We start from the raw sequence: 11,742 nt of genomic DNA, 5'->3' as shown, positions 1-11,742 counted from the left end.
TCCATGTCTTTGATTTTATGCTGATGATTCCCCTGATTTAAAAAAAGGTGATTCTAAGAAAGTGTATATTTATAAGGTTGTAGTAGTTTCAGTCATAAGCTGAGTGTCCAGCCGCTCTTCAAGTATGTGTGTGGTGAAGGGAATAGTGTGGAGCTTTCTTGATGAGGCTGCTCATCACTTATTTTTTTACTCTGACTTTCCTTCTTATTCAGTTTGTCTTGTTTATTTGTAATAGTTTCTCTCTGATGGATGAGAAACAGATTTATCAGTTTTGATGAATTCAAGAAGCCTTTATAACAATTCACTTCTATTAGTAAATTTATTAGGGTTTGTTGAAAATTTAGATTCTTCCTTTCATCTATTCTATACAAGAGTATAGATTTTTTTAAACAACTGGAAAGAATATAATGAGTAGAGACTAATGAAGAGAGAAATGAAAGACTAATGAAGGACACTAAAGAAAATCTTAGTTGATTTGTACTTCAGTGTACACATGAAAGACTCCAAAAAAGCTCATCTGAAATGCTTTTCATGTGTTAGTAACAGTGGAATGTAATGTTGATTCTGCTGCCTCAGACAATTCCAACACTTGTCCTTGATACTTATTGTTCCTGCCAAGCACATATTCTAATTTCATGATGCATGGTTTGTACCAATATTTATTCTTTGGTATCCCTGTGTGCATTAAATATCAGCTTTTCTTTTAATAACCACGGCTATCATAGCTTCACCGCTTCCTTTCTTGCACTAATGAACTTATTCTTTTCTATCACAAGAGAGCATCTGTCTATAACAAATTATAAGAGAAATTCAAATCACTTCAAGGACTCCACCATTTGTTTCAGTTACTTTGTGTTGCTGCCTTTTCTGCCACTACAACATTATTTTAACCTAAACTGACCTCCACGCCTCTGCAGGCACATTATATTGCTGCAAAGTTTCGTGTCCTACTCCCCTCCTGACTGGCTGGGGAAACTGTCAACATATACCATGGAAGAAAAAAGAAAAGTACATTGTGAAAGTTATAAAGACGGTGGAGGACAAAAAATAAATCAAATAGCAAGATTTCACAATGAACGCGGCTGTAAAGGAAAGTTCAGGCGTGAGAGGAACAAATGAATGTGCCGTGAGAGCTAAAGATTGGAAGCGAGGGGACAGGCTGGGGAAACATGTGGAACGCTGACACATGAGTAAAAAGCAAACATGATGGCAGCCTTTGAAATGTGAAGGTGAAAACATGAGAGTAAAACAATGTAGGCAGGCCGCCCTACTTTAGAGGGCGAATTTTTATGAAAGGCTCGATCCGTCACTATATATGGCCTTTTTTTTTTTTAACATGAGAGGGATGCTTTAATTGTCTGTCTGGGTGGGTGTGGCTCGAAAAAACGCAAAGAAATGTGTGTAGGAAGGTGTGTCAAGCGGGCATATAAGTAGGGCAGCAGATCACGGGGCTTGACCACATGAGGCGCGGGGGAGGGAGGGAGGGATGTGCCTTTCAGCCGCAATTTGTGCCTTTTGATACTTAATCAGACCAGTAAAGATACATTGAGGACGGTTACATACTACTATTTATCAAAAGTTTGCATGCCAGCTGCACGAATAGGCCTACCAGCCGGGTTGACATTAGTTTCCTTTCTGCATACCTATTACAAATTACTATAGTTTGATTAGAGTTGAAGTGCTTATATATATTTTGTTAGTGATTGAATATACGTGAGGGTTGTACATTAAGCAACTCGTGGTGTGAAGGCAAAAATTAAGTCAGTGTGAGGGCGGCCCCGCGCGGCGCCTTTAGTGAGCGGCTGGAGTGTAAACAAAAAAGGATGGCAGGACTCCCGAGGCTCCGATATCTCCAGTTTTGTGTGCTGTAGAGGGATCCTGCGGGTACGTAGTGTTCATATGGTGTTTCCCTGATTAAGAAGCTTGCGGAAATATCCTTGACATTGAATATTAAGTCCGGGGAAAAAGGTCAATGTTGGTGCCCCGCCCTTTTCAAGTTCAAGGCTATTTTTTTTTTTTCATTTATCGAGTACGCCAAGTAGTATGATTTTGCCAGTGAATTTACGCTTGTTTAATAATTTGACTGAGTTCTAGAGGTTAGGGTAGAGATAATGGGGAGGCTTTGCCCCCCCCCAAATCCCCCCCTTCTGTTTTCTGGGAGTCATGCATTCCTGCACTGCATCCAGGGACCAAAACAGGGTAATTGTGGAGATTCACTACGCGCCTCCAAAATATGATATTACGCCTCCATATTATACTTAAGGGACGAAATACATGTCCCTTAACCATAACATGAAGGTGGAAAAACTTAAAAGTAAAGAAAAAGTGGTAAAGGTAGTGAAAAGGCATATAATACATACGCACGCTGTTTTGGTGTCGGTGGCGGTGGCAGTGTTGCCAATGATCTGGTTAGCGATGGTATGTTGAATTAGCGATTAGCCCATGCATGTGAGACCAGGTCCACCACGCGTGATTATTTTTATTTTTTTAGAACACGCACCTTTACCCAATACTATACCCGGCCCAAACCTTCACAAAACCCTTTGGGTAAAGGTGCATGTTCTAAAAAGAAAAAAATAACCATATGTGGTGGACCTGGTCTCACATGCGTGGGCTAATCGCTAACTAAATGTACCATCGCTAATGTAGCGTACCATCGCTAACCGGATCGTTGGCAACTCTGCCACCGCCGCTGACACTAGCAAAAAAGCGCGCATACGTATATATAATATGCCTTTTCACTACCTTTACCACTTTTTCTTTACTTTTAAGTTTTTCCACCTTCATATTATGGTTAAGGGACATGTATTTCATCCCTTAAGTATAATATGGAGGCGTGATATCGTATTTTGGAGGCGCGGAGTGAATCTTCACAATTACCCAAAACAGAACCCATAATGTAAGCAATAACTTTGCAGGAGGTAGCTATCCCTTTTTCAACAGTAGCCTCATTTTTGTTCGTATAATCATATTGATCTATTCATTGATTATTATAACCGTTTTCATCACAAATTACTTATTTTTGAGACAATTTATTTTACACTTCATCTTTCCACTGTCTGATGCCCTTGCCATGTTTTACTCCTGAATTGCCAGTTCTCAGCATCCACCGCTGCGGCATGCCGCCACTGTGCTCAGTGAAGTAGGGTACAATGAAGTTTCAAAAATATTTGAATCTAAAATTATAAATATAAAGTACTAAAGGGGGGGAGGGCTTTGCCTCCTTGCAGTCTCCAACCTGCCACAGGGGACCCATTGACCCCACCTACATTTTAGTAGTAATTGAAAAAAAGTGTATATATCACAGATATAGTACTAAAAATCTTGAAGAGCACATCAAAATCTATAAAGAAAGTGTCACCTATCCGAGTGAATTTAGTGAAAGATTGGAGTAATACCAATGAATCTATTTCCTTTGTCAGTAATATCTACAACATGGATGTATTATTTCAATTCAGCACATTAAATAATCTATATTTGTTCCGGGATAAAATTCTGTTCATGCACCTTTCTGTATCTCATTTCCCAGGTAACCAACTGCTCTTCTATTGTCATATATATATATGTTTTACTTACTTTCAAACATCGCAAAAAATATAGAAACGAATGTAGAAATCAAAACAAGTGCAAAAATAGCTAAGAAATGTGTGTTGAAACCCACTCAGCCGTGGGTGGTGGAGTAGGCCAGTGCGACATAATGTGAAGACGGGGGGCAAAGTGGATCAAGCCCCCCATTAAGAGGTTTATGCATATTCACTTGTCTTTTATGGACCCTAAGGTGGGTTGAGGGGGGCAGAGCCCTCTTGCAGGTAAAAAAAAATGCTATTAAATTTTAGCTGTAGTGAGTTGTGAGACTATGGGTTACTCTGACACCCATGGGTGTACAGGTCCCCACACATGATTCATGTTTGTTTTCAGACTTGTTTTGATCTCTACACTCCTTCCTATAGTTTTCCAGGTGTTTTGATGATCAGTAGAAAACATATGGCAACAAAAAAGCAGTCGGTTAAGTAAGAAACGAGATATGAAAGCATGCATAAATGGAATCTTCTACATGTTCTGTAGTATTTTCTTTATATGAAAGCTAATAGTGACAAGTACTTTGGCTAATGTGTATTATATGACTGGGTCAGGTATTTGTATTCTAGAATCATACAGGGTGTTATTTTTACTATGTATTATTGTGTGTATATTGAGAGGATATTTTTTTAATGAATATATGAAAAATTCACATTTTTCTTGAAAAAAAAGTCCTTCCATATATTTGTGCACTCCTCAGCAGTCACATGATGCATTTTTATAACAAAGCCATCAACAGTAAATGCACTGTGACTGACTTATTAACCCCCTTGCTGCACCCACCCAATAAATGTTGCACAGTGTGTTGTGCAGAAAACTTTATATAGTAAGTATATATACCTGAATGTTTTTAATTCAGAAGTGAAATTTCTTGAACATGGACTGGTCTCAAGGGGCTCCCTGGCATCTACATACAGTACTAGTCAAGTCTATAAAAGGTATACAAACAGTCTGTAATATTAATATTTATATTACTGTTTTTATTACTATTACCATTACATTATGTTTTTTTCTTCTACTATTACCCCATGTATAGCATCGGTATGTGGGTAGGTGTCTAAGAATTGAAATAGGACAATAATGGTATTTCTACATTAGAAAAGAGACCATGATGAAAGCAAGTACTATGATTCGATTATACATTGTGGTTGGAATAGTGTTTGGGATGATCATTAGAAAACAAGGACAGAGAATATATGGTACAGTCTATGATGAACAAAGGGATATCATATTGCAAAAGTGATGCACAGTTCAGAAATATGCTTGGTCAAATGTGATAAAATAAATAAGCTGCTCCTAGCATTCATGGATCCAGAGAAGACAGATGAGATAGTTGGTAGGGGAAGTTTATGGATGTACTACTGAGTGGAGTGAAGACTTTTAGAAGCAGTGAAGACGTGTGACAGGAATGAATGAGGATGACTTTAGGCAGAATTGAGGGTGGAGGTATTTTGGGGAGACAACCAGTGAAATGGGTTAATAGAGTGAATAAGTATTGGAGAGAGAGAGAGGTGCTGAAAGGAAATGCTGGAACATGGAAAACTGGAAACTTCTGTTGTGGTCATTTCCTTGAGGAAGGTTCCTGTGAGGGAGCAGGGAGTCAGAGATATAGATAGATAGATAACTTAGGATATGTAAATATGAAATGAAGTAATAGTAAAATGTTTGAAATCTGGACTGAACTTTTGTGTAGTTTTCCTTGATTGCTCAGTATTTATATGGATGAATTGATGAAGGAAGTAAAAAACAAATGTTTGGAAGATAAAGATGATAAAATATATAAGGTAGTGACACGAAGATGCAGTTGCAATCCATCTGTACCTAAATCCTTGTTTCTGATGAACTCTCTGAGGAGGGATAACATACGTAAATATTGTTGTTGGAAAGAAAGGTTTTAAATCTTTGAAAAATTCTTTTGACTGATAGGAAAAAATAACTAATGTCAACTACTAACCACCCAATTTTTATAGGCACAATGGCAGAAAGAAAATTTACCCGCGGCCTTTGCAAGCCAGGCATGGCTGCACAGGTCCGGGAAAATGTGTCTCAAGCCGTCAAGGCAACAGCCACACAGGTAACACTTCTTTATACATGTTCTTGAGTTTGTAGTATTTTTTGATAAGTTACTAATATGAAACATTTTTTTGCAATTTTGTAATTAATCTATTTGTGTGCTATAACATGTGCTTAATGTATATATACAATTTATTGCCACATGCAATTTGCAGTACATACACATTTTTATTTAGTCACAATTCTTATATTTCAGGTTAAACCCAGGCTTTCTGATCCCATTGACTTTGAAGAATATGTGTCCAAGAACAAAATTATGCTCAATAATGATCCCCTGAGGGAGCTGTTGTTATACCCTCCTGATGATATATCTGTAAGTACCTCAGGGAAGGGATCCTAAACCTTCCTTGTTAGGGTCTGAAATAAATATTTGGGAAATCTTGCCAGGTGGGTGTCTTCTTTCTGCTCCATATGAAATCCTTTCCTTTGATATCAGTAGCTACATGTTTGAATCCCATAAGTTTCAAAATAATCCTCCAAATAATTTTCAATCTTTGGTCAAGGTCTGTTGAATATATATTTGGGTAGCAAATTATGCATGTATGATTTGCTTTGAGTAAACCAAGGTTCTTATCGGCATTCAAAGAACATTTTCTTTAGAGGTTTGTAATATTACAAAATTATGTGTTGGTTAAGAAGTATCAAGAAGTATCTCATCATTAAAATTTTTCACTCTTCATTGTAACCCCAAGTAAATGAGGCGAGAAACCTTTCCTTAACATCAGCCTCTTGCATCATGTAGTTGTATCCATTTTGTGGCCTCTTTATAATAGGTATATAGTTGACCACAATGACATATTCTCAATTTTTATGCCTCTGCTTTTCTCAAGAATATACGTTACCAGACTAGGTTTTGAACAAAGGCAGTTTTATAAAGGTTTGTTTGCAAAATCCAACAGCACTGTGTTGTCCCTCGAGTTACAAGAACCCTGCAGTCCTTAGCTTCTGTGCACCTCCAGGAAGAGGTGACAAATCCTCTTGTTCGTCAGTGCCTCGCCACCTATTCCCAGGATCTCACCACCATCACTCATAAATATCTACCATATTCTGGGTCTTACCTCCACCTTCCAAGGTGAGTTTTTAAGAAGACCTCATGCTGATTTCATGACCATGGTGAATGAATGACAAAAGCAAACACACACACACACACACACACACACACACACACACACACACACACACACACACACACACACACACTGCTATGGCCACCTCCTTGGGGGGAAGTTCCCATGAGCGACATGGCTTCGGAGATATAGATAAATGATATAAAGTACTTTGAGGGTTTATTATAGAGTTGACACTTACTTAATTGACAGATTGCCACGGGTTGATGACCTAAAGGAGCAGGTATATGAGGTGGACACTGATATAGAACAAGGTGACTTGGTAAGTTGATTGAGATATGTTAAAATGGTAATGTTTTGTAATATATTATACCTTTATATTATCAATAAATAGAGGAAAGTGTTAGCAACTCGAGATCACACTTTGTGGGGAAATTCAATGCTTCTGAAATGTGAATTATTATCATATGTTGAGAAGGGATTATGTTTTGACTTCATATCCAAAAATCCTTTCCAAAAAGTATAGATGATGCTTTGTGATTTGCAGGCAATTTTGATGAATGGTGAGAACATTCTGAAGAAAGGCTACCTCTTGAAAGGACCAGAAAGTGGCAATGATAAAATATTTGGAAATTTTTCTTCCAAAACTTTTAAAAGAAGATTTGCATGTCTGAGGTAAGTATACTCATTTATTTATTTTTCAATTTTCAAGTGTACCATATTCATCATCATTGGTAGCTTTAGTTTCCCTCAGGAGCAGGGTGAAGAGTAAAGCATGTGACAAGTGCCCTATGCAAAAATAATTGAGAGAGCAGGCCAGCTCTTAACATAACTTACTTCCAGGCAAGAAGTTGACGGCACATATTTGCTGGAATTTCACAAGGATGAGAGGAAACATGATCCAAAAGGAGCGATAGTGATGGACTTCTGTTCTCAGATTACAAGGGTGAGTATTTAATATATGAATTAATGAAAGTTCATTTGAAAATATAGACAAAAATAATTAACGCTCATAAAGACATATTGAGGAGCCTGTGGGTTTGAATGTATTTCACTTAGTTCTAAATATCACTTCTGCCTTTCAGAACCCAAAGAGGGGAAAGTGTTGCTTCGAGTTACAGCTGTCTGAGTGTGCAAAATCCGTCATGTTGTCTGCTGAGAGTGAGGCTGATCTGGAAGACTGGATTGACAAACTTACTCGAGTCATTCATGCCGACAAACCTCAAGATGATTCCCGAAGCGAAAGGGGTAAGTATAATTTTTTAATGATTATTTGAATTCTCTTACAGTATGGAGGTTTATTGAAAATTTGAAATAGAACTTATTAATTTATATATAAAAGAAATGTGCATAAATGAAAAGATGAGAGCAGTGAAAAGTAAAATGTTTTCAGATGTAGAAATTTGGAAGAGTAGAAGTCATAGGATATCTGAAAAGGCCACACAAAGTCATATTCAGAATTTAAATACATTGCTTATATCTCCTAGAATAAAGACCTTTCAAGATATTTAGTCAATTTTTACTTGTTCCAAAGCATTAGAAACTGCAGATGAAAGTTTTAATCAAGTGACTCATTATCCATTGTGAACTGTAAATCAGTAAAAGTTACCTGTTTCTTTCAGGTTTAACGCCCCCTTCAAGTAATTATGGAACTCTGAGAGGCCTGGAGCACAGCCTCAACCCACAGCTCATCAAGTATGCTCATGAGACAGACTTCTCCATAGCTCAGGCACGGAGGGAAGATCGTCATCAGCTGTTTACTTGCTATCCAAATCTTCCTGTAAGTGATTGCAGCTCAGCAATTTCACAGTATTTTAACCTAAACTGCAGGTGTAAAGTGCATACACTGCCAATGTGCAATAACATGGATATTTTAGTTTTACACATAAAGTTAAGAACCAGGAAAGAAAGATTTATTCCTAATAGCTATTCTTGGCAAAATTAAAATAGGATTTAAGTCTTACACATCACAGCATCTCTTTCCTAGCAATGATTATAACAGCTATATATAAGCATGTATGGGTGACATCCATGACTAAAGAAAAGGCATGATTGAAAAAGATTACATTCCATTACTAAAATTAGTGAAAGCATGTGTTGTACAGTTTGATAATAAAGATAATCATGAATACTGTGGAAATCTTATAAGAAGCAATATGTTCTCTTGATGTAGATTTTTCTTGGCAGCGCTCTGAAAGTGAGAATGGCAGTGTAGAGCTGAGAGATGAAAGTCTAATATGGCCCTATGAAGACAAGTTTGGAACACGGTTTCGTGTTCTTTTTGAAAACATTAAGTTCAGACTCCAAGCACCGTTAGACTCAGGTGATGGGCCATTGTCTCAGGTGAGTTTGCTTGTTTACTTGAACAATTTTGTGCTAGTTAGTTCAACTTGTTGCATTAAAAAAAAGTAAATTCTGTAACTTAGAGATGTGTCTAGGTAGTTTTCTGTAAAGTGATTAATTATGTTAACTAGTATAATCAGCATAATATCAAATATTGGATTTAAGCTTTATCTTACAGATTATTAAGGTACTATTGGAAACATGAATTTTGTTTACAATGTTTATTGAACGTGGAACAAAGTATTGTGGTTCAATTGAATTCTTAAGAAAAGTATATGTTCCCTTTTTTCGTACACGTCAAAAGCTACATTACACCTACTCAGCCATTTTTCATGGTTTACCAATAGATAGACAGTAATGTATTCCACGTATATATAAATTTGATTCCCACATCCCTACAGTATACGTACTTATATACTTCAATTTTTATATCAGCTGGAACCATATGTAACCCATGCTGCCCTGTATGATGTCAGTCGTGGCTGCAAAGTTTCTGAGGATTTTCACTTTGACTTGAATAACCCAATGGCACGCAGTCTGTTGTCAAGGGCCAAGAAAAAATCTGATGACCCCAAAGAGAATGTTGGAACCTCCCTTCCACTTTCTCTCTCAGGAATCCCAGAGGAATGGATTGCACACCCAAAACAGGTTAGTAGTGTTTCTTACTCGTATGATTCATTCTTTGGAGGTTACAGCATTTTACTGATACTGGCAACTCTCAGCATCATCTTCAGCATTACTAGTCCACCAACAAAACAAAATCCTTTCTCAACATCCCTTATCTATCTGTCTGATGTTAGCGTACTCCATCCTGCTTTGACAAATACTTTAATATTGAGCTGATGAAAACCCAATGCCTGGTCTTGCAACATTTATAGATAAACTCACTATCTGTCTTGCGAATGCTTTTCCTTTCCTTGACATACAAATACTTTAAATACAAGAATATCTATGACAACTACCCAGGACCAACTGAGGGCAGGATGTCAGGGAGATGGATTTTACTTCCATTTTTTTTTGCCCATTCAAACTGATTGCACTACATCTTACTAATATAACCATGTCACCTTCCATATATATATATATATATATATATATATATATATATATATATATATATATATATATATATATATATATATATATATATATATATATATATATATATATATATATATATATATATATATATATATATATATATATATATATATATATATATACCACTTTACTTGCACACAATTCCACTCCAACATTGCTGACCCTTCCTTTGTCTTGATTTTATTAGACAGAGGGATGTAATTAAAGTGATATACAATTTTTATAATGATAGTTATAAGTAAAAGAGTCAGTTGATTCAAATTTATACAGATGTCAAATGTAGAGGCTAAAATAAGAATCCAGTCAGGGTCAACTCTAGAAGTAATCTACTTTTGCACAAGAAAGTATAGACAATAAAGCTCAGTATACTTTGTTACAGGAAATTTGCAAATTGCATCCTGCTAAATGATTTTTTTTCTAAAAGTATTACATTTTTTACAGGCAGTGATGAGTGTAACAAGACCTCACAGTGATGTTTTCCTTGTGATATGGATTGAAAAAGTTCTACAGGGGTCAATTAGTCAGACTGTAGAGCCCTACCTAAAAACTATGGACTTGAAGAGTGTCCAGAAGCTACAGAGGACAATAAAAACCTGTTGTCTCAGGTTTGTTCTGCTGAGGTTATTTTAATAGATTTAAGTTCTGTGCATTGCCAAAGTTTCTTCATATTTTAAGATTGATATCAGTTATCATCCCCACCACCTCACTAATAGCAGCAGGAGTCACCAAAAACTCTGTTGTCGTCCTCCTCCTCCTCCTCCTCATCATCATCATCGTCAGCAGCAGCAGCAGCAGCCATATTGGCAGCATCAGCATCATTCATTCCATTTCTTGCTTTATATGTGATTCAAGATTAAATGCAAGATAAAAGTTACATGTGGAGAAAATGATAACATAGAAATTGGCGTCTGTAGCAATCTATGATGATAGCATTGTCATTAACACCAATTAATATTTTAAAACCAACTGAACTTGAAAGTTTTCTCTTTGTTTTATAGATTTTTGATAAAATCTGGTTCTCTTTTTTGTGGACAATTTTTTTATATAGTGTACACTGAGATTGAAGTTGAGGCAATTATAACCATCAGACATCTGAATGGACTCTAATGATGATACACATTCATTATGTAATTGGCCAGCAGTTCATGTATTATAGACATTCTAATTGTTATTTTCTGTACTTACTGTTTTGGAGTTAATTAATTCATTATAAGGACAATTTACAGAATACTTTCCCTCCTCTAGGCTTGGTGCCTTCAGAATGCCTTTTGGCTGGTGTGCTCGGCCCCTCTTCAAAAACTCTGGGAACTTGGACACAGAATCAGATTTTTCACCAGTTTACCGTGCAGATGAAAAGAAATTGAGTGAATCAGAGTTCATCAGGCTGTTGTCAGATTTTCGGAAGCCAGAAAAAATGAATAAGCTGACAACAATACCAGGAAGTGTCAGCATTCAGATAGTGCCAATGGAAGTTACGTTACCAAGTAAGTAATTTGCCAAATATAATGTGAAAGGTAAAGACTTCAATTTCTCACAGAGGGGTTGTGTGGTGAAAGGGAGTGCTAGAACAGGAAAAGTT

At 36.7% G+C, this 11,742-nt stretch overlaps 1 protein-coding gene across 4 annotated transcripts in view; it reads left to right on the top strand.

Annotated features, from left to right (window-relative positions):
• Positions 1-1,771: 1,771 nt before the first annotated feature.
• The window catches only part of LOC127009265 (dedicator of cytokinesis protein 9-like), a 42,307-nt gene continuing 32,336 nt past the window's right edge, over positions 1,772-11,742 (top strand). For 3 of the 4 annotated variants that reach the window (XM_050882157.1, XM_050882156.1, XM_050882159.1), the window contains exons 1-14: positions 1,780-1,884; positions 4,439-4,517; positions 5,550-5,653; positions 5,849-5,965; positions 6,552-6,724; positions 6,972-7,041; positions 7,267-7,394; positions 7,563-7,665; positions 7,805-7,967; positions 8,342-8,499; positions 8,907-9,062; positions 9,498-9,710; positions 10,605-10,768; positions 11,409-11,647. In XM_050882157.1, the coding sequence (XP_050738114.1) occupies positions 4,457-4,517; positions 5,550-5,653; positions 5,849-5,965; positions 6,552-6,724; positions 6,972-7,041; positions 7,267-7,394; positions 7,563-7,665; positions 7,805-7,967; positions 8,342-8,499; positions 8,907-9,062; positions 9,498-9,710; positions 10,605-10,768; positions 11,409-11,647 (1,849 nt within the window). In that variant the 5' untranslated portion in view covers positions 1,780-1,884; positions 4,439-4,456. Of the gene's footprint in view, positions 1,885-4,438; positions 4,518-5,549; positions 5,654-5,848; positions 5,966-6,551; positions 6,725-6,971; positions 7,042-7,266; positions 7,395-7,562; positions 7,666-7,804; positions 7,968-8,341; positions 8,500-8,906; positions 9,063-9,497; positions 9,711-10,604; positions 10,769-11,408; positions 11,648-11,742 lie in introns of all 4 variants that reach the window. The other variant, XM_050882158.1, reaches the window with a different exon arrangement.

The sequence above is a fragment of the Eriocheir sinensis genome, chromosome 40 (genome assembly GCF_024679095.1).
Source record: "Eriocheir sinensis breed Jianghai 21 chromosome 40, ASM2467909v1, whole genome shotgun sequence".
Classification (NCBI taxonomy): domain Eukaryota; kingdom Metazoa; phylum Arthropoda; class Malacostraca; order Decapoda; family Varunidae; genus Eriocheir; species Eriocheir sinensis.
This window is presented reverse-complemented; position numbering and strand designations above follow the sequence as displayed.